Consider the following 21,035-nt stretch of genomic DNA (forward strand, 5'->3'; position numbering starts at 1 on the left):
CCTCCCCAAGGAGCAAAGGCCGGGAAAGTGGAGACGCCCTGTGGAGAATCCACCCAGCCCCCCCCAGCCCCGCCGGTGCCCCTCACCCCCGACCCGCAGCCCCTGCTAGCCCAGCCCTGCCGGTGCCCCTCACTCCCGACCCGCAGCCCCCAGCCCTGCCGGTGCCCCTCACCCCCGACCCGCCGCCCCTGCTAACCCCTCCCGTCCCCCCATTGTTGATTCAACCCCCCCGTCCCTGCTGCAGGCACCCCCCAGTGGCCCAAGGAGAAGGTTTCACCGTTGGAGGTGGAGGAGGGGGAGTCTGTCATCCTGCCCTGCAACCCCCCTGCCAGCGCCGTGCCCCCCAAAATCTACTGGCTGAACAGCCGTGAGTACCCGCTGCTGGGAGCAGGGCAGGGGCCTGTCCCCTCTGGGGGGCGCCGGCTCCCACCCGACCCAGGGCAGGGACTGGCTGGCTGGGGGGGGGGGGGATGGGGCGGGGCCTGTCCCCTCTGGGGGTTGGGGACTGGCTGAGGGGGTCAGGGAATGGGGCAAGGCCTGTCCTCCCTGGGGGCGCCGGCTTCCCCCAGCCAGGGCGGGGGCTGGGGGGGCAGGATCTGGGGTCACCCCTCGCTGTGCCCCACAGGCATCGTGCACATCGCGGAGGACGAGCGGGTCGCCATGGGGCAGGGGCTGGCTGGGGGGGCTGGGGGGGGCTGGGGGGCAGGATCCGGGGTCACCCCACGCTGTGCCCCACAGGCATCGTGCACATCGCGCAGGACGAGCGGCTCGCCATGGGGCAGGGGCTGGCTGGGGGCTGGGGGCAGGATCCGGGTCACCCCTCGCTGTGCCCCACAGGCATCGTGCACATCGGGCAGGACGAGCGGGTCGCCATGGGGCAGGGGCTGGCTGGCTGGGGGCCTGGGGGCTGGGGGCAGGATCTGGGGTCACCTCGCTGCCCCACAGGCATCGTGCACATCGTGCAGGACGAGCGGTCGCCATGGGGCAGGGGCTGGCTGGGGCTGGGGGCCTGGGGGCTGGGGCAGGATCCGGGGTCACCCCTCGCTGTGCCCCACAGGCATCGTGCACATCGCGCAGGACGAGCGGGTCGCCATGGGGCAGGACGGGTACCTGTACTTTGCCAACGTGCGGCGCTCGGACTCGCACCCCGATTACATCTGCCACGCCCATTACCTGGGCCCCCGAACCATCATCCAGAAGGAGCCGATCGAGCTGCGCGTCCGGCCCAGTGAGTTGGGGGGGAGCCCCCAATGGGGACCCTCGGGGGGGGGGATCGATTTTCAGCCCAGCCCCAGGCAGTGGAACCCAGGCATCCGGGTGTATCTCCCAGGTGACCCCCCCCACACACACACATCCAGCTCTTGGTGTCGGGGGGGGCCACTCCTCCCCCGATCTCTCTGCTATTCCTGCCCCCCCGGCAGCCCCCCCAATTCCTCGGTGTCCATCGGAGCAGTCCCAGGGCTGCTCTGTCCCTTCGGGGGGCTCCCTGTGACTCCTGCACCCTTGGGGGGGGACTGGGATCCTGGGGACCCCAAAGGTTTGGGGGTGTCCTGCCCAAATTGAGCCTGGTACATTGGGGGCCGTTGCCCCCCCGTGATGGACAGAGGGGGGTACCCGGGGCACAGGGCAGTGTCACCGAGTCCTGGCCCCACGGGGGGAACCCCCTTCCGAGCGCCAGCCCTTCCCGGGGGTCCGGCCCCCCACCTCGCTGAGCCTCTGCCGTGGGCCCCCCAGGGAGTCCCCTCGCTCTGGGCCCCCCCCCCCTTTCACTAGCCCGGAGCGACTCTCAGCCAGCATAAAACGAGGAGGTTTATTGAGTGTCTGACCCCAGCACAGGAAACTCTCAGGGCCTCAGGCCTGGCCTCCCTCAGCCCAGCACATCCCAGTCCCCTGCTCCCTCCCCTCGTTAAACCAGCACCCCCAGGGACACTGAGCCCCACCCCGCCTGCAACCCAGTGACGGAACTCAGAGCCCCCCCACTTCCTCACGGGGGGTCTCCCTGCTCCCCCCCCGACACCGCCCGCCGCAGCTGTAACGACCTCCCCACGGGACTCAGGCGTCCGGGCGAGGGATCCGGGCCCCCCCACCTCTGTACCCCTCCCCCCACTGACCCCCCCCCAACGTCTCCCTGCAGCCAACTCGGTGAAGTTTCGCCAGCCCCGGCTGATGGTGCCGCCAGGGGACAGCAGCTCCCACGTCGCCCTGCGCGGCTCCAGCCTGGCCCTGGAATGCATCGCCGAGGGCTTGTGAGTGGGGCGGGGCTGGGGGCGCTGGGGGGATGGGGGCTATGGGGTGAGTGGGGCAGGGCTGGGGTGCTGGGGATGGGGGCTATGGGGTGAGTGGGGCGGGGCTGGGGTGCTGGGGATGGGGCTATGGGGTGAGTGGGGCGGGGCTGGGGCCAGGGCTGGGGGCTATGGGGTGAGTGGGGCAGGGCTGGTGGGTGCTGGGGATGGGGATGGGGGCTATGGGGTGAGTGGGGCAGGGCTGGGGGGTGCTGGGGGGCTGTGGCTTGGGGGTTATGGGCGTGGGTGTTAGGGGGGCTGGGGGGTGCTGGGGGGCTGCAAGCTGGGGGCTATGGGGGTGGGTGTTAGGGGGGCTGGGGGGCACGGGGGGCTGCAGGTTGGGGGCTATGGGCGTGGGGGCTATGGGGGCTGGCGGGGCCTGTCTGCCCCCCCAGCCCCACGCCGGCCCCTCCCCCAGCCCCACGCCCACGGTGGAGTGGATCCGTCTGAACGGCCGCCTGCCCGCGGGGCGCGTGGCCCTGGAGAACTTCCAGAAAACCCTGCGGATCCGGGACGTGGTGGAGGAGGACGATGGGGAGTATCAGTGTCTCGCCCGCAACACGCAGGGCACCGCCCGCCACAGCTACACCGTCACCGTGGAAGGTACCGGCGGGGCTGCGGGTCGGGAGTGAGGGGCACCGGCCGAGCTGGGGGGGGCCGGGCCGGGCTGGCAGGGGGCTGCGGGTCGGGAGTGAGGGGCACCGGCAGAGCTGGGGGCCGGGCCGGGCTGGCCGGGGCGGCGGGGCGGGCGTGAGGGGCACCGGCAGGGCTGGGGGCTGGGCGGGGCTGGCAGGGGCTGTGGGTCAGGAGTGAGGGGCACCGGCCGGGCTGGCCGGGGCTGCAGGTCGGGAGTGAGGGGCACCAGCAGGGCTTAGGGGCAGGGCCAGGCTGGCAGGGGCTGCGGGTCGGGAGTGAGGGGCACCAGCAGGGCTAGGGTGGGGCAGGGCCAGGCTGGCCAGGGGCTGCGGGTCGGGAGTGAGGGGCACCGGCAGGGCTGGGGTGGGGGCAGGGCCGGGCTGGCAGGGGCTGCGGGTCGGGAGTGAGGGGCACCGGCTCTCACCCCCCTCCCCCGCAGCCGCCCCCTACTGGGCCCAGCAGCCCCACAGCCGGGTGTACGGCCCCGGGGAGAACGTTCGGCTCGACTGCTCCGTCTACGGGAAACCGAACCCCCTGGTGTCCTGGAGGATCAACGGCGTCCCCTGGGCAGGTGAGGGGGGGCACTGGGTGCAGTGGGCGGGGCTGGGTGGGAGGCGGGATGGGGAGCGGGTCTCGGGAGGGCAGAATGTGGGGGTAGGGTCAGTGGGCGGGGCCGGGCAGTGGGCGGGGCGGTGGGCGAGGCCAGGCGGTGGGCGGGGCGGTGGGCGGGGCCGGGAAGTGGGCGGGGCGGGGCGGTGGGCAGAGCAGTGGGCGGGGCGATGGGCGGGGCGGTGGGCGGGACACGGGGCGTCTCTGCTGCCCCCCCCAGCCGCGTCTCGCCCCCAGAGCTGGCGCCGGACCCGACGCGGACGCTGCGCTCGGGGGCCCTGATCCTGAGCCAGGTGCAGCCCAACGACTCGCTGGTGACACAGTGCGAGGCCGTGAACCGCCACGGCCGCCTGCTGGCCAACGCCTACATCTACGTCATCCGTGAGTGCCCGGCAACCGCCGTCGCCGGCAACCAGCCCTAGCGACCGCCCCCTAGCAACCAGTCCAGGTTACAGCCTCCTGGCAACCGTCAATCATCCCCCTAGCAATCACCACATCGGTGACCGCTGCCCCTGGCAACTAGCCCAGGCTACAGCCTCCTCGCAACCACCAATCATCCCCCTACCAGCCACACCCTAGCAACCACCACCCGGCAACCGCTGCCCTGGCAACCAACCCCTGGCAACTGGGCCTAGGTTACAGCCTCCTCATCCCCCTACCAGCCACATCCCAGCAACCACTGCCCCTGGCAACTGCCACCCCTGGCAACCAGCCCAGCCCTGGCAACCGTCGCCCAGCAACCAGCTCTTGGCAACCATCCCATCTCTGGCACCCCCTCCCCCAAGGGCAGCTCCCAGGGGCCCATCCTGCCAGGCATCCCCACGGTGGGTGGGTTTGGGGGTGCAGGGGCGGAGATGGGTCCAGAGCCCCCCCTTACCTCCCCCCCCACAGAGCTGCCGGCGAGGATCCTGACCCCAGACAAGCAGCGCTACGCCGTGGTGGAGAACCAGACGGTGTCCCTGGACTGCCAGACCTTTGGGGCGCCCATGCCCAGCGTGGAGTGGTGAGGGGACCCCCGTGTGCATGCTCCCTGCCCCCCTGCACTGCCCCCCAGACACCACCTCCTTCCCTCTCACTCACCCCCACTGTGTGCCCCCAGCGCTGCGAGCTTCCCCGCAGCAGTGCCCTGGGCAGGGTGCCAAGTGCCCCCCTGACCCCCCCCCCCGCTGGCAGGTTCACCAGGCGGATGGAGCCGGCCCTGCAGGATGAACGAGCCTTCGTCCACACCAACGGTACCTTGCGCCTGAGCCGGGCCCAGCGCCAGGACACCGGCACCTACGTCTGCCTGGCCCAGAACGACCAGACCAACGTCACCATCAGCGCCTGGCTCGAGGTCAAAGGTGGGGCCCCCGCGCCCCCGGGCATGCAGCCGGCGGGGGGGGGGGAGCCGGGCAGGCGGGGAGGGGTGGGGCCGAGGGGGGGGGAGCCGGGCAGGCGGGGAAGGGAGGGGCCGAGGGGGGGAAGAGCCGGGAAGGGAGGGCCGAGGGGAGCCGGGCAGGCGGGGAAGGGAGGGGCCGAGGGGGAGCCGGGTAGGCGGGGAAGGGAGGGGCTGAGGGGGAGCCGGGCAGGCGGGGAAGGGAGGGCCGAGGGGAAGAGCCGGGAAGGGAGGGGCCGGGGAGCAGGGCAGGCGGGAAGGGAGGGGCCGAGGGGAGCCGGGAAGGGAGGGGCCGAGGGGGAGCTGGGCAGGCAGGGAAGGGAGGGGCCGGGGAGCCGGGCAGGCGGGGAAGGAGGGGCCGAGGGGAGAACCGGGAAGGGAGGGGCCGAGGGGGGGAGGAGCCGGGCAGGCGGGGAAGGGAGGGGCCGAGGGGGGGAGGAGCCGGGAAGGGAGGGGCCGAGGGGGGGAGGAGCCGGGCAGGCGGGGAAGGGAGGGGCCGAGGGGGGGAGGAGCCGGGAAGGGAGGGGCCGAGGGGGGGGAGGAGACGGGCAGGCGGGGAAGGGAGGGGCCAGGGGGGGCCTGGGCGCTGCCCCCCCGTCACCCCCCCGTCCTGTCCCCTCCCAGGCGCGACGCGGATCGTGCTGGGCCCGCAAGGCGCCGTGGTGAAGAAATCCAGCAACGTGACCTTCCAGTGCCGGGCGCGGTTTGACGAGACGCTGCAGGAGCGCAGGGTCGAGTGGCGGCGGGACGGACGCCCCATCCGGGAGTCGGACGACAGTGACAAGTGAGGGGGGGAGCAGGGCACTGCTGGGGGAAGCTCGCAGCACTGGGGGTGACCCTGCCTGGGGGCACTGCTGGGGGGAAGCTTGCAGCACTGGGGGTGACCCTGCCTGGGGGCACTGCTGGGGGGAAGCTCGCAGCACTGGGGGTGACCTCAGCTGGGGCACTGGTAGGGGAGGCTCGCGGCACTAAGGCACTGCTGGGGGAAGCTCGCAGCGCTGGGACAGACCCAGCTGGGGCACTGCTGGGGGAAGCTCGCAGCACTGCGGCACTGCTCGGGAAGCTCGCAGCACTGCGGCACTGGTGTGAGAAAGCTCACAGCACTGGGGGTGACTCTGGCTGGGGCACTGCTGGGGGAAGCTCACAGCGCTGGGACAGACCCGGCTGGGGCACTGCTGGGGAAGCTCGCAGCACTGGGGCACTGCTGGGGGAAGCTCGCAGCGCTGGGACAGACCCAGCTGGGGCACTGCTGGGGAAGCTCGCAGCATTGGGGCACTGCTGGGGGAAGCTCGCAGTGCTGGGACAGACCCGGCTGGGGCACTGCTGGGGGAAGCTCGCAGCATTGGGGCACTACTGGGGGAAGCTAGCAGTGCCGCGACACTGCTGGGGGAAGCTCGCAGCACTGGGGGTGACTCCAGCTGGGGCACTGCTGGGGGAAGCTCGCAGCACTGGGGGTGACTCTGGCTGGGGCACTGCTGGGGGGAAGCTCACAGCGCTGGGACAGACCCGGCTGGGGCACTGCTGGGGGAAGCTCGCAGCACCAGACTCCCCCCCGCAGGTACACCATCGAACCCGGCTGGCTCCGGATCTCCGGCGTGGACTACGCGGACCAGGGCGTGTACAGCTGCCGGGCGCACACGGAGCTGGACGCGGCAGAGGAGAGCGCCGAGCTGCGGGTGGTGGGTACGTGCCCGGCGGGGGGCCCGGGGGGGGCGCGGGGGGGGGCCTGGGCCGGTTCTGACCCGTCTCTGCCCCCAGGCCGCCCCGGGCCGGTGTCGGAGCTGCAGGTGTCCGAGCCCCAGGAGCGCTGGGTGAAGCTCAGCTGGACCCCGGGAGACGATCACAACAGCCCCATTGAGAGTAAGAAGGGGCCCCCCCGGCCCCCCCGATCCCAGGGCATCTCCCCCCACAGCGCTGCTGGCTTTGCTGTAGCTCGAGACACCCCCTTCCCCGGGCCAGGCAGAGCTGGGGGCGTCGGGACACTTCCAGGGGGACTCGGGGGGCAGCCGGATTGGGGGGGTGTCAGAGGAGGTTCTGTGGGAATTTGGGGGGCTGGTGGTTTGGGGGGGGTCGGAGGAGGTTCCGGGGCATTTGGGGGGCAGGCGTTGGGGGGGTGTCAGAGGAGGTTTGGGGGATTTGGGGGCAGGCGTTGGGGGTGTCAGAGGAGGTTTGGGGGCAGGCGTTGGGGTGTCAGAGGAGGTTTGGGGGATTTGGGGGCAGGCGTTGGGGTGTCAAAGGAGGTTTGGGGGATTTGGGGGCAGGCGTTGGGGGCGTCAGAGGAGGTTCTGGGGATTTGGGGCTGGTGGTTTGGGGGTGTCAGAGGAGGTTCTGGGGATTTGGGGGCAGGTGGTTGGGGGTCGGAGGAGGTTCAGGGCATTTGGGGGCAGGCGTTGGGGGTGTCAGAGGAGGTTTGGGGGCAGCCGGATTGGGGGTGTCAGAGGAGGTTCTGGGGGATTCAGGGGCTGGTGGTTTGGGGGTGTCGGAGGAGGTTCTGGGGATTCAGGGAGCAGGCGTTGGGGGTGTCAGAGGAGGTTCAGGGGGATTTGGGGGCTGGTGGTTTGGGGTCAGAGGAGATTCCGAGGATTTGGGGCTGGTGGTTTGGGGCGGTTGGAGGAGATTCCGGGGGGATTCGGGGGAAGGTGGTTTGGGGGGGTGTCGGAGGAGGTTCCGGGGGGATTCGGGGGGCAGGCGGATTGGGGGGGGTCGGAGGGAGCTCTGGGGGGCGGGGGGCACCGGGCGTCTCTCACCCCGTCTCCCAGAGTTCGTGGTGGAGGCGGAGGACGGGCTCCGGGCCCCGGCACCTGGCGGGACGTCAGCACCGTCCCTGCCCCCAGCCCTGGGCCCAGCTGCACCTGGCGCCTTACGGCGACTTCCGCGTCCGAGTCCGCGCGGCCAACGAGTTCGGGCGCGGGGAGCCCAGCGCCGCCTCCGCCCCCGTCCGCACCGGCCCGGCGGGTACGGCCCGGCCTGGGGAGGGGAGGGGAGGGGTTGGGGCGGGGAGGAGGGGAGGGGGTTGGGGCGGGGCGGGAGGGGAGGAGGGGCAGGGGGTTGGGGGCAGGGGAGGAGGGGCAGGGGGTTGGGGCAGGGCGGGGAGGGGGGTTGGGGGCAGGGCGGGGAGGGGAGGGGGGCCCCCCCCTCACTCGGTCCCTTTCCCCTCCAGCCCCCGAGCGTTACCCCGAGGGGGTGGCCGGCGAGGGGAACACGACCAGCAACATGCTCATCACCTGGAAGGTAAAACGTGTCCCCGACGGCGCAGCCCCGATGCTGCCTCCGTCGGCGGGTTGGGGGCCGTGTCCTGCACGGCAGGGGGCTCACGGGTTGTGCCCACTCTCGGCCCCGTGGGGTCCCTGGGGGGAACCCCCTCGTCTCTCCGCCAGCGTCACACAGGAGGTTTAGCCAGCGTCTGACCCCGGCCCAGGAAACCCCCCGGCCCCGGCCTGACCTCCTCAGCCCAGCACCTCCCAGTCCCCCTGCAGCCAGGGGGGCTCTGCCTGCTCCCCCCCTCCAGCCCCCACCCCCCGTGCTCCCAGCCAGCCGGGGTCCCAGCTTCCCTCTCCCCCCCCTCGTTAAACCAGCACCCCCCAGGGACACTGAGTCCCCCCCCCCCCGCCTGCAACCCCCTGGAAGAACAAGACAAAGCCCCACTTGGTCACAGGCGGCTCCCGGCTGTTGTCTCAGTGCGGGGGGTTGGCTGTGTAGCCGACACCGTGTGTTGTCCTGTGTTGTGTGGTGGTCGGTACAGGGAGGAGGCGGTGGGTTGCCAGGTGCTGGTGGTTCACGGTGTAGCCAGGTTCATGGGGTAGTTTAGGGAGGTTGTTCCAGGGTAGCTGGGCTGTTGTCACGGCGACAGGGTTGTGGCTCCCATTGGCTGTGCACGCACGGGGCAGGCGCTGCTCGGGCTCCGTGTGTGCTGTGCGGTGGTAGTTGCGTTGTAGCTCCTGCCGGGTGTGCGTGACAGACACCGGTGCGGGGTCCCCGGGTGCATCTCCCATTGACCGCAGCCTCCTGGGCTCGCGCTCCCCTTCGGCCTCGCCTGCCCCACGGCTTTGGCTGGCCCCGCCCCTCTCGGGGCCCCCAGCAGCCTGGCTCTGCCCTGGGCCCCTCGGGGCGTCCCCTCGCTCTGGGCTCCAGGCCCCCCCGATCTCCAGCCGGCAGCATCACACGGGGACTCACTGGCGTCTGACCCCTGCCCAGGCGGCTCTTAGGCCCTGGGCCTGGCCTGGTCCCCAGAGGCTCCGGCCGCTCCTTGTCCCCGGCCAGCCCCCCCCTTCCAGCGCCAGGTAAACAGGCCACCTGCCCCCGCCCCCCCGTCTGGAACCGGGCCCCGGGCCCCAGGCCCCTCAGCCCCACTGGCCAGAACCGGCTGCACCCAAGCTGGGGGGGCCTCCTGGGCAACGGTCGCTGGGTCCCCCCTCCCCCAAGCCCCTGCCCCGCCCCACCTCTCTCCAGCTCTGCCCCATGGCCCGAGTGGCGCCGGGAGCCGGCAGGTGGGGCAGAGCGCGGCGTGGCCCCCCCCAGAGTGCTGGGCCTGGGGCAGCTCTGCTTGGACCCATTCTGGGAACCACCAAAACCGATACAAACCTGGCCCCCTGGGTGGGACCCACCTCAGGTGCTGGACGCGCCGCCCCAGGGGCGAAACGTCACGGGGGAGACGCGCCAAGATCACCCCGGCAAAGGGAAGAAGCCGGCGAGCGCCGGGGTGTGGCAGGCGGGCGCGGTCTCATGCCCCCCGATGACACCGGAGACCCACACAACGGCTCTACAGACGCCTGACGGAGCCTCCCCCGGGGCCGGTGGTTGGTCGACAGAGCCGGCTGTTGAGTTGTTCCACCCAGTGATCGACGGTGGCTTTCTTGGCTGGGGGTTGTCGACCCCCACGGAGTGACGCCATGGAGCTGTGGGTACCTCCCTTGGGGGGGGTCACAGGATTGTCACACCGTGTGTGGGTTGCAGGACACTCACACTGCTCGTCACACGCTGTTGGTTATGCTGGGGCAGGGGGGAGTGTGAGAGACAATGTAGTTGTGTTGTCCCTCACATGGGGTGTGTTATGCAGATTAGTAATGTTGTAGCTGACACTATTTTACAGGGTACTTTGTGGTTAATGGTGTGTGTGAGAGAAAATATGGGGTAGTTGCGTTGTAGCTCACGGCGGGTGGGTGGCTGTTACGGTGTGTGGTGGAGCAGGGGCTGTCTGTGTGGGGAGGGGAGAGCAGGGAGGATTTAGGTGAGGGGCAGGTATTCAGCCTGTCACATGAGCCAGGCCTGGGGGAGGGGAGGGGACACCTCTGCCCGGGGGCTAGACAAAGAAAAGGGGCGGAGGGGGAGGGTTGGGTCAGTCTTCGATTGGGGAACTGGGAGGTGGGTTTCAGGGGATCCTAGGCTGGGATCCCAGCACCCTGAACCCCCCAGAAAGGCCAGATCGAGGGGTCCTGGCTCTGCACACAAGCGGGGCTGTATCCTGTGTTCCTGTTGTTCAATAAACCTTCTGTTTTACTGGCTGGCTGAGAGTCACTGTGGGTCCCAGAAAGAGGGGTGCAGGGCCGGACTCCCCCACACTCCGTGACACGGGGTAGTTGTGTTGTAGCTCTGGGCGGGTGGGTGGTGGTTACGGGGTGGTTGCGTTGTAGCTCTCGGCGGGTGGGTGGCGGTTATGGGGTGGTTGCGTTGTAGCTCTCGGCGGGCGGGTGGCGGTTACGGGGTGGTTGCGTTGTAGCTCACAGTGGGCGGGTGGGTGGCGGTTACGGGGTGGTTGCGTTGTAGCTCTCGGCGGGTGGGTGGCGGTTACGGGGTGGTTGCGTTGTAGCTCTCGGCGGGTGGGTGGCGGTTACGGGGTGGTTGCGTTGTAGCTCTCGGCGGGTGGGTGGCGGTTACGGGGTGGTTGCGTTGTAGCTCTCGGCGGGTGGGTGGCGGTTACGGGGTGGTTGCGTTGTAGCTCTCGGCGGGTGGGTGGTTGCGTTGTAGCTCTCGGCGGGTGGGTGGCGGTTACGGCGTGGTTGCGTTGTAGCTCTCAGCGGGTGGGTGGCGGTTAGGGGGTGTTTGAGTGGTAGCTCGCGGCGGGTGGGTGGCGATTCTGGGGTGGTTGCGTTGTAGCTCTCGGCGGGTGGGTGGCGGTTATGGGGTGGTTGCGTTGTAGCTCACAGTGGGCGGGTGGGTGGCGATTCTGGGGTGGTTGCGTTGTAGCTCACAGTGGGCGGGTGGGTGGCGGTTACGGGGTGGTTGCGTTGTAGCTCACAGTGGGCGGGTGGGTGGCGGTTACGGGGTGGTTGCGTTGTAGCTCTCGGCGGGTGGGTGGTTGCGTTGTAGCTCTCGGCGGGAAGGGTGGGTGGCGGTTACGGGGTGGTTGCGTTGTAGCTCTCGGCGGGTGGGTGGCGGTTACGGGGTGGTTGCGTTGTAGCTCTCGGCGGGTGGGTGGGTGCGTTGGAGCTCTCGGCGGGTGGGTGGCGGTTACGGGGTGGTTGCGTTGTAGCTCTCGGCGGGTGGGTGGCGGTTACGGGGTGGTTGCGTTGTAGCTCTCGGCGGGTGGGTGGCGGTTACGGGGGGGTTGCGTTGTAGCTCTCGGCGGGTGGGTGGCGGTTACGGGGTGGTTGCAGACTCTGTATGTGTGTGTGATGGGGTAGTTACAGTCACTTGCTCACGTTGTGTGCTGGGGGGGGCTGGGGTGCGTTGTACCCAGGTGGGGGGGCCCTGGGGCTTTGCTCCCCCATGCACTGACACCCCCTTTCCTCCCCCAGCCCCTGAACAAGTCGGACTGGAACGCCCCCGAGCTCAGCTACCGGGTGCAGTGGCGGCGTCTGGGCGAGGGGGGGAGCTGGAGCGAGGAGACAGTCAGTGGCCCCCCCTTGCTGGTAACGAGGACCCCCACCTTTGTCCCCTACGAGATCAAGGTGCAGGCCGTGAACCCCATCGGCAAGGGGCCCGAGCCCCCCACTGTGGTGGGGTACTCTGGGGAGGATGGTGAGTGGGGGAGGGGCAGGGAAAAGGGGGCTGGTTGGGGAACGGGGGAGAGGAAATGGGAGAACTGTGACCCCCAGCTCTGACCCCTGTTTGTTCCTCCCCTAGTGCCCCAGGTGAACCCCGAGAACGTGGGGGTGGAAATAATCAACAGCACCAGCGTCCTCGTCAGCTGGACCCTCCCCAGCAGAGACCAGCTGCGGGGTCATCTCCGGGGGTTCAGGGTAATTGGGGGAGGGGCCGTGGGCGGGGAGTGGGGGGCACTTGGGGGGCACTCGGAGGGGCTGTGGGTCGGGCGGCCGGGCCCAGGGCACTCCGGGGTCAGGTGGCTCCCGGGTGCTGGGGGGCGGTGGGTCCGGGGGGCACTTGGGGGGCACAGAGAACTCGGGAGGGCACAGGGCACTCGGGGGGCTGCGGGTCAGGAGTGGGGCGCTCAGGGGGCACAGGGCGCTCGGGGGCTGCGGTTCGGGAGTGGGGCGCTCGGGGGCACAGGGCGCTCGGGGGGCTGCGGGTCGGGAGTGGGGGCGCTCGGGGGGCTGCGGGTCGGGAGTGGGGGCGCTCGGGGGGCTGCGGGTCGGGAGTGGGGGCGCTCGGGGGGCCCCCCAGCCTGACCTGTCCCCCCAGGTGTTTTACTGGCGGCTGCGCAGTGTGGGGGAGCGGAGCCGGCGCCAGGCCCGGGCCCAGCCCCCCCCGCAGGTGCTGACGGTGCTGGGGGAGGCGTCGCGGGCCCGGCTGGGGGGGCTGCGCCCCTGGAGCTGGTATCGCCTCTACGTGGTCGTGTTTAACGGGCGCAGCGACGGGCCGCGCAGCGAGGACATCGACTTCAGCACCCCCGAGGGAGGTGAGCCCCCCCCAGCCCCCCCGAGCAGCTCCCAGCCCCCAAGGGCGGTGTCACGGGACACGTAGGTACAGAGACCGGGACCCCTCAGCCGGGTCCATCCTGGGGGTGGGGAGCCTGGATCTGAGCCTCCCGGCCCCCTCCCTCCCCAGCCCCCGGCCCCCTCCAGCCCCCTCCACTCTGACCCTCCCGGCCCCCTCCAGCCCCTCGGCCCCCTCCAGCCCCTCGGCCCTGACCCCCGGCCCCTCCTCCAGCCAGCTCCACACTGACCCCGGCCCCTCCCAGCCCCCGGCCTCCCAGCCAGCTCCACCTGACCCCGGCCCCTCCCAGCCCCCGGCCTCCCCAGCCAGCTCCACACTGACCCCTCGGCCCCTCCCCCAGCCCCCGGCCCCTCCTCCAGCCAGCTCCACACTGACCCCTGTGGCCCCTCCTCCAGCTCCACCCTGACCCCCCCGGCCCCTCCCCCAGCCGGGCTCCGGTGTCCCGGGCAGGGGTCACCTGGCCCCAGCCCCTCCCCTCCCGGCCCCTCAAGTGAAGCCCCGAGGTCCCCCCCAGCCGATGCAGCCAGTGCCGGTACCACTCCCCCAGCTCCCACCCTCTCTCTGCCCCCCAGTGCCCAGCCGCCCCAGCTCGCTGCTCCTGGAGCGGGTGTCGGACACGGTGCTGGCTCTGGAGTGGTCGGCCCCCCAGTTCCCCAACGGGGCGCTGACCGAATACCTGCTGCAGTACCAGCAGGGTGAGTCCGGGGGGCGCAACAGGGGAAGCTATGGGTGGGGGGGGGCTGGCCAGTGGGCAGGTGTGCAGGCTGGGGGGCTGGGTGTGGTGCAGGGGGTCTGTCTGTGGGGCAGAGGATGGGAGGGGGATGTGGAGGACAGGGGTGGGAGGGGATGTGGAGGGCAGGGGTGGGAGGGGCAGGAGGGGTGAGGGGTGAGGGGGCAGGGGTTGGGGGGAGATGGATCAGCTGGGCACTAACCCCCCCTTGCCCCCCCAGTGAATGGGTCGGAGCTGGGCCCCCTGCACGAAATCTCCTTCCCCGTCTCCCAGCTGAACGGGACGCTGGCCCGGCTGGCCCCCCGGGCCCGGTACCGGTTCCAGCTGCGGGCGCTGACCCGGGCCGGGCAGGGCGAGCCGCTGGTGCAGGAGGGCAGCACCCTGCCCGAGCCAGGTAAGGGGGTGCGGGGGGGGCCTGCTTCTCCCACAATCCCCCCCCGAGATCCCGGGCTGGGGGCCAGACCCTGAGATCCCCGACAGGCCTGCCCCGCGGTGGCAGGGAGTTCCCCAGTCTCTGGATCTGACCTTCAAGGGTTAATTCCCCCCTTGTCTGCTCCACCCCCCAGTGCTCCCCACTTTGGAGAACATCAGCGTCTCGCTGGTGGGGCCCGATTTCACCGTCTTCACCTGGGTCCCGGGCCGGCCCCAGGCCAGCGTGGAGTTCGAAATCCAGTTCATGAGCAAATCCAGTAAGAGCCGGGCTGGGGGGGGGGCCCGGCGGGCGGGGGGGACGGGCAGAGGCCCCCGGCCCGGGCCCGGCTGGCTGGGGACGGGAAGGGCCACCGGCCCAGGGGCCCGGCTGGCTGGGGACGGGAAGGGCCACCGGCCCGAGGCCCGGCTGGCTGGGGGGACGGGAAGGGGCCACCGGTCCTGGGGGGTCCCGGCTGGCTGGGGGGACGGGAAGGGGCCACCGGCCCTGGGGGGGGCCCGGCTGGCTGGGGGACGGAAGGGCCACCGGCCCTGGGGGGGGGCCCGGCTGGCTGGGGGGACGGGAAGGGGCCACCGGCCCTGGGGGGGGGCTGGCTGGCTCTGTGGGGCAGGAAATGGGGTCCAGGGCCCGGTCCCCTGTGGGGGGCACCACTCGTAACCCCCCTCCCACTGCCCCCCCAGTGGCCGAGCCCTGGCGCACGTCCGGCCAGGCCAACTCCACCCACGGCTCCTACCGGCTCCTCCACCTGCAGCCCGGCACCTCCTACCGCGTCCAGTTCGTGGGGCGCGACCCCTCGGGGGGGAACGTCTCCTTCTGGGAGAGCGAGGTGGAGACCAACGGCAGGCGTGAGTGAGACCCCCGGGGGCGGGGGCCCCCGAGAGCTGCCCCTGCCCCACAGCTCCCCGGGGCGGCCAGGGGCCCCCATCCCCATCCCCATCCCCCCACCTCGCGGCTCCCTGGGGGGACCAGGCTCCTCCATACTTGGCCACCTGCCCCACCCCACAGGGGCCACATGTCCCGGATCCCCAGCAGTGGGGCTACCCCCCTCAGGCTCGCCCCCTGCCCCACCCCACGTTCCCACCCATGCCCCCCGGCTGGGGGCTGGGGGCTGGGGGGGCCGGGGCAGCTGGGAGCCATTTGCCCTGCCCGGCCTGAGACTGGCCGGATCCCACCCCCTCTGGGGAACAATGCAGCAGGTGGGGGAAACTGAGGCACGCCCAGGCTTCATCCCCCATGTCCCGGGGCCCGGCGGGGGGTCCCCGGGTAAACCCCCCCCGTCGCTCTGCTCCCGGGGCCCGGCGGGGGGTCCCCGGGTAACCCCCCCCCGTCGCTCTGCCCCCGTGTCCCGGGGTCCCCGGGTAACCCCCCCCGTCGCTCTGCCCCCGTGTCCCGGGGTCCCCGGTAACCCCCCCCCGTCGCTCTGCCCCCGGGGCCCGGGGCCCCGGGAACCCCCCCCCGTCGCTCTGCCCCCGGGGCCCGGGGGCCCCGGGTAACAACCCCCCCGGCACTCTGCCCCCGGGTCCCGGGGTCCCCGGGTAACCCCCCCCCCGTCGCTCTGCCCCCGGGTCCCGGGTCCCAGGTAAACCCCCATCGCTCTGCCCCGGGTCCCGGGTCCCCGGTAACAACCCCGTCGCTCTGCCCCGGGTAACAACCCCCGTCGCTCTGCCCCGGGTCCCGGCCCCGTCGCTCTGCCCCGGGTCCCGGGTAACCCCGTCACTCTGCCCCGGGTCCCAGGTAACCCCCGTCGCTCTGCCCCCCCAGTGCTGGCGACCGACCAGCGCAGCTTCGCCACCGAGGGCTGGTTCATCGGCTTCATCTGCGCCGTGGTGCTGCTGCTGCTGCTGCTGCTCGTCCTCTGCTTCGTCAAACGCAGCAAGGGCGGGAAGTACTCGGGTGAGGCCCCGCCCCCGGAGCCCCTGGCCCCGCCTCCAACTCCCTGGCCCCGCCCCTGGAGCTCTGGGCCCCGCCCTCGGAGCCCCAGTCCCGCCCCCAGAGCTCTGAGCCCCGCCCTGGCTCCCTGGCCCTGCCCCTGCCCCTGGAGCCCCCAGCCCCACCCCTGGCTCCCTGGCCCCGCCCCCAGAGCCATCGGCCCCACCTCCCCCTCCCTGGCCCCGCCCCCAGAGCCATCGGCCCCACCCCTGGCTCCCTGGCCCCGCCCCCAGAGCCATCGGCCCCACCTCCAACTCCCTGGCCCCGCCCCCAGAGCCATCGGCCCCACCCCTGGCTCCTGGCCCCGCCCCAGAGCCATCGGCCCCACCTCCAACTCCTGGCCCCGCCCCAGAGCCATCGGCCCCACCTCCAACTCCCTGGCCCCGCCCCTGGAGCTCTGAGCCCCAGCCCCACCCTCGGCTCCCTGGCCCCGCCCCAGAGCAATGAGCCCCACCCCAACTCCTGGCCCGCCCCAGAGCCCCCAGCCCGCACCTTGGTCCCTGGCCCCCCAGGTCCCCACCTCCCAGGGAGTGACCCCAGTCATCCTCTGCACTCCTGGGTCCCCAAGCAGCCCTGCCCCCCAAAACCCAGTTGTCCCCCTTGGCTCCTGCCCCCCCCGACTAACTCTCCCCCCAGTGAAGGACAAGGAGGACACACAGGTCGACTCTGAAGCCCGACCCATGAAGGACGAGACGTTCGGGGAGTACAGGTGAGGGGGGGCAGGGCAGGGGCTGGGCTGGGGGGGGCAGGGCAGAGGGGTTTCCACCTCACCCCATACCCCAGAAGCCCCCCCTATTGGGGGGAGCATGGCGGGGGGCTGGAATTACCCTCTCTCTTGGGGGGGGGGGGGTTGGATCTAGTGGCCTCTGCTTACCCTGCCCCCCCGCTGCCCCTCCCCCGCTGCCTGGTCAGGGGGGTCTCTCACTCTCTCCCTCTCTCCCCCTGCAACAAAAAATGCTGCCGGCTTTGCTACCACAGATCCCTGGAGAGGTAAGAGGAGATGGGGGGGTGCTGGGAGCCCGGACTCCTGGGTTCAATCCTCCATTGCCATGTGCGCCCTGTTCACTTGCTCTTCGGCTGGGGGGGGGCTGCTCATGCTGCCTGCCAAGGTCCAGGGGGTGGCACTTAAGGGCCCCCACGTGTTTGTGGAGGTGGTGGCAGCTCCTGGGGGCACAGGTGTGTCAGAGCAGGTGTGCGGGGCCCTCGGGTGACTGTATGTGGGGGTGGGACAAGGGTGTGCAAGGTGATCATAGCCAGGGTGATGGTGCACGGAGGCGGCTGTGCGCGGGGCAGTGGTAGCTGGGGATGATGGTGCACTGGTGATGGTGCACAGAGGTGGTTGTGCACAGGGCGGTGGTAGCCAGGGGTTGGTTGCACACCGGTGATGGTGCATGGGGGTGATGATGCTCAGACACAGTTGTGCATGGGGCGGTGGTAGTTGGGGGCGATGGTGCATGGGAGCAGTTGTGCGCAGGCCGGTGGTAGCTGGGGATGATGGTGCACAGAGGTGGTTGTGCATGGGGTGGTGGTAGCCGGGTTGGTTGTGCACTGGTGATGGTGCACACGGGATCTTTTCAGGGAAAAGGCGACACGCCGTATTTATTGAAAATGCAACAGTTAGCCTGTGTATCCACCCACACACACATGCACACATGTGTGCACACCCACCCACACGCATGCACACCCACATACGCACGAACACGCGCACCCACACGCATGTGCGCACACACGTCCTGCAGATGGTCTCAGCTCCCAGGCAGGGAGGAGCTGGGCTCTGGCCGAGCGCCGATGGTCCGAGGCTTTGCAGGCCCGAACCCAGAGTTCTGCAATGTCCTGTGACCGTTGGTCCTTCCGGGGGTTAATCTGGGGGGGTTCCGCTGTTCTCTCCTCTCTCTCACCGTCGGGGCACAGGGGGGGGGTTGCCTCACCTCTGGGGTCTCAGTGCTGCTGGCGCTTTAGCGTCAGACACCGAGCGGGGGGGGTTCCTGCTGGTTCCCCGTCGTCTGGACCGTCTGGCCAGTGGTGATGTGTTCACACTGCACGTGGCCTTTACTCCCCCCAGCAGAGACTCCCCCCAGGGTTAGAAATAGGTAACGCCCCCCTGGGCCCCCATCACACACCCCTGGCTCCCAGTTTGTTCCGGGGGATCCCCCCATCCCCCCCCCGCCGTGCACACTCGCACGAGGGCAGGCATTGGGTCTGCTGCCGGGGGCAGGTGGGCGGGTCCTTCTCTTGCACTCACACTGGGAGGCTCTTTCACACTTCCTCACCCCCGTATGCTCACACTCAGCAGCCCCCCGGCGCATGTAAACAACCCCTGCTTGTGCATAGCCCCAGCTGCCCCTTGCACAATCCCTGTGCCAGAGCCCTCGCACCGTTCTGCTCCCACCCAAGCCTGTGTGCACACTTCTCTGTGCACCATCACATTGACATGAGGTGTCGCAGGCCCCTCCATGCCACCTGCACACCTCTGTGTCAGGTTGTGGCCTGCTCTCCCAGCACTTCCGTGTGCACCTGCACACCCATGTCCTCCTGGCCTGGTGCACACTCACCCCCACTGCTAGCCAAGTTCCTTGCACACCCACTTCTGCACATTCGCCCTTTGCACTCCTTCCACCCACTTTGCACACCCAGTTTCCTGCACCTTAGACCCACTCACCTTGCACCCTCACCCATCACTTCCCTGTACATCCTGCACGATCGTGTGGCTTGCACGCCTGCCCCATGCCGTGCAGCCCCCCTCACCCCGCTCTCTGCCCCGGCAGCGACAACGAGGAGAAGCCGTTCGGCAGCAGCCAGCCCTCGCTCAACGGGGCGCTGCCGGCGCTGGGCAGCGAGGACAGCCTGGCTGACTACGGGGGCAGCGTGGACGTGCAGTTCAACGAGGACGGGTCCTTCATCGGCCAGTACAGCGGCCACACGGGCAAGGAGCCGGCCGGCAACAACAGCTCGGGGGCCACCAGCCCCACCACCGCCGCGGCCGCCCTGGAGTAGGGGGCGCACCCTCCCCACGCCGGCCGAGCCCCCTGGGGAATAGGGGAGCCCCTGCCTGCCCCATGGGAATGGGGGGGCTGGGGTTGCCCCCCCAGCTGGGAAATAGGGTCCCCCCTCCTGCCCCAGGGGACATGGGGGTTCATGCACCCCCACCTCCTCCCCATCCCTGAATCCCAGGGGGGATCCCTGTTAGCTTCCCCCCTCCTGCCCCCAGAACATGAGGGGGGTAATTTAAGGGAACCCCCCTTAGCCCCCCCCGAATGTCACCCCCCTCCTCCAGGGAAGCTGGGATTTTCTCTCCACCCCCCCCCCGAAGCATCATTTAACTTCTGCATGTGATGGGCCAAAAAGCTTGGGGGAGGCGAGGGGTTAAGGGGGGGGCTGGGGGGGCTCTGTACCCAGGGTTAATATTTGCCAAAAAATAGACCCCCCCCCAAGTCTCTCCATGTTTTAATCATTCTGGGCTCAGACTCTGCCCCACCCCTGGGTGTGAGACTGAGTAGCCGGGGGAGGGGTGGGCTGGGAGCCCGGACTCCTGGGTTCCATCCTGGGCCCTTTCCCGGCGTTTACACCAGGTGGCTTCCTTTCAGCTGGGGGGGGGGTGAACATTTCCCCCTAATTCTGACCCTCCCCCGGCCCCGGGGGCGGGGCTGTTCAAACCTCACCTGCCCCTCCCTCGCCAACCCTGGGAGCCCCCACCTTCCAGAAGGTCTCCCCCTCCCCCCTCCACAAATCCACCTCTGCCACCCACCCCCTGGACTCTGCGGGGGGGGGGGCGGTGTCACCATTTCACCCCCTCAAAAGGGAACTGCCCCCCCCCCGCTTTTCTCACACAGCTGCCTTTGCAACACATTTCTCAAGCCAAGTGGCCTCTTGTTCGCTCTGTGCCCCCCCCGGACCTCCCCTCCCCCCAGCGGGGTCTCAGCTTTGCTCTGTGCCCCCCCCCGGATCTCCCCTCCCCCCAGCGGGGTCTCAGCTTCGCTCTGTGCCCCCAGACCCCACAACCTTTTTTGCATAAAACAGAATTTAAAAACCATTTAACAATGCCCCCGCCCCGGCTGGGTGGAGGCCTGGCCGGGGCCGCCCCGTGTAGATAGGTGCCCCCGCTCGCTGGGCCGTCGTGTTAGCCGTGGCCTGGCCCTGCTCTGTGCCGTCGGGTAGTCGTGGCTTCAAGTTCCCTAGGAGGCAAGAAAAGGAAAAAAAACTTTTTTAAAAACGTCCCATCCCGAAATCCCGCCCCTGGTGCTGGCTGAGGCCGTGCGGCCCCCGTGTCCCCCCACCCCCGTGTCCCCCTCGTCGGCTGTCACTAGCGTCTCGATCGATGGCTTTTTATATCATCTGTACAGACCGAACCGCCTTCGAAACACGGCGAAATAAAACCTGAAAGCTGCGGCTGCGTGTGGTGCTGGGGGGGTTGGGGTGCATGGCCCCCGCTCCGAAGAGAAACCCAAGAGGTGGGAGCATTTCCACCCACAAAGAGAGGGGAGGAATTTTAGGTGTGTTATGGTAATACCGCCCCCCCCCCCGAAGGTGGGAGGGTATGGATATTAACGTAGCAGCCCCCACCGCCCCCCCAAAAAATTGGGGGGCAGAACACTATGTGTATTACAGTAGCTCTCACCCCTCCCCGTGCCCCACCCCAAAATGGAGGGGGACTGTTATGCCTGTGACCCTTCAGTCTCGTTAATGAACCAGAGAGGGTGATTTTAGCGGTATTACGGTGGCAACCCCAAAGTGGGAGGCGCTATTATGTGTATTGCGGCACTACCCCCTCGCCTTCCGTTGATGGGGCGTTTTACGTATATTACGGTAAAACACTACACAAAGAGACGTAAGGGGGCCGCTATACCGGGCATTACGGTAGCACTCTCTAGTGAGTGGGGGGAGGTTTTGGGTATTACGGTAGCAGCCCACTGCGGCGGTGATATTACGGGGGTTACGGTAGCACGCCTGGCGGGGGTAATTATTATGGGCATTACGGTAACCCCTGCGGGTGGGGAAATACAAGTATTACGGTAGCAGCCACCCAGTCTGGAGGCAGGATAGTCTGTGTATTACGGTAGCGTCACAGACAATCGCACTCCCTGCGCCAAAGGAAAGTGGGAGGGGGGGGGCCGGACGCCTGGGTTCTCTCCTGAGCTTGGGGGGGGCTCGGTGCCGGACGCCTGGAAGGGGGGAGCCGCTGCCCGGGCGAGCCCCGTCTGCTGGGGGGGCAGG

The 21,035-nt window shown here is 69.8% G+C and overlaps 1 protein-coding gene across 1 annotated transcript in view; it reads left to right on the forward strand.

Moving 5' to 3' along the window:
• L1CAM (L1 cell adhesion molecule) overlaps positions 1-20,208 on the forward strand; it is a 28,392-nt gene extending 8,184 nt beyond the window's left edge. The window contains 25 exon segments of the mRNA XM_039510503.1: positions 245-367; positions 1,058-1,228; positions 2,135-2,246; positions 2,701-2,885; positions 3,358-3,489; positions 3,765-3,908; positions 4,419-4,530; positions 4,701-4,867; positions 5,527-5,686; positions 6,461-6,585; positions 6,661-6,762; positions 7,662-7,689; positions 7,691-7,857; positions 8,063-8,133; positions 11,637-11,859; positions 11,965-12,080; positions 12,481-12,697; positions 13,308-13,430; positions 13,686-13,859; positions 14,032-14,154; positions 14,576-14,740; positions 15,657-15,788; positions 16,461-16,533; positions 16,803-16,814; positions 18,590-20,208. Of these exon segments, the coding sequence (XP_039366437.1) occupies positions 245-367; positions 1,058-1,228; positions 2,135-2,246; positions 2,701-2,885; positions 3,358-3,489; positions 3,765-3,908; positions 4,419-4,530; positions 4,701-4,867; positions 5,527-5,686; positions 6,461-6,585; positions 6,661-6,762; positions 7,662-7,689; positions 7,691-7,857; positions 8,063-8,133; positions 11,637-11,859; positions 11,965-12,080; positions 12,481-12,697; positions 13,308-13,430; positions 13,686-13,859; positions 14,032-14,154; positions 14,576-14,740; positions 15,657-15,788; positions 16,461-16,533; positions 16,803-16,814; positions 18,590-18,818 (3,386 nt within the window). The 3' untranslated portion in view covers positions 18,819-20,208.
• The last annotated feature ends 827 nt before the right edge of the window (positions 20,209-21,035 follow it).

Source organism: Mauremys reevesii, linkage group 22, assembly GCF_016161935.1.
Source record: "Mauremys reevesii isolate NIE-2019 linkage group 22, ASM1616193v1, whole genome shotgun sequence".
In the NCBI taxonomy this organism is placed as follows: domain Eukaryota; kingdom Metazoa; phylum Chordata; order Testudines; family Geoemydidae; genus Mauremys; species Mauremys reevesii.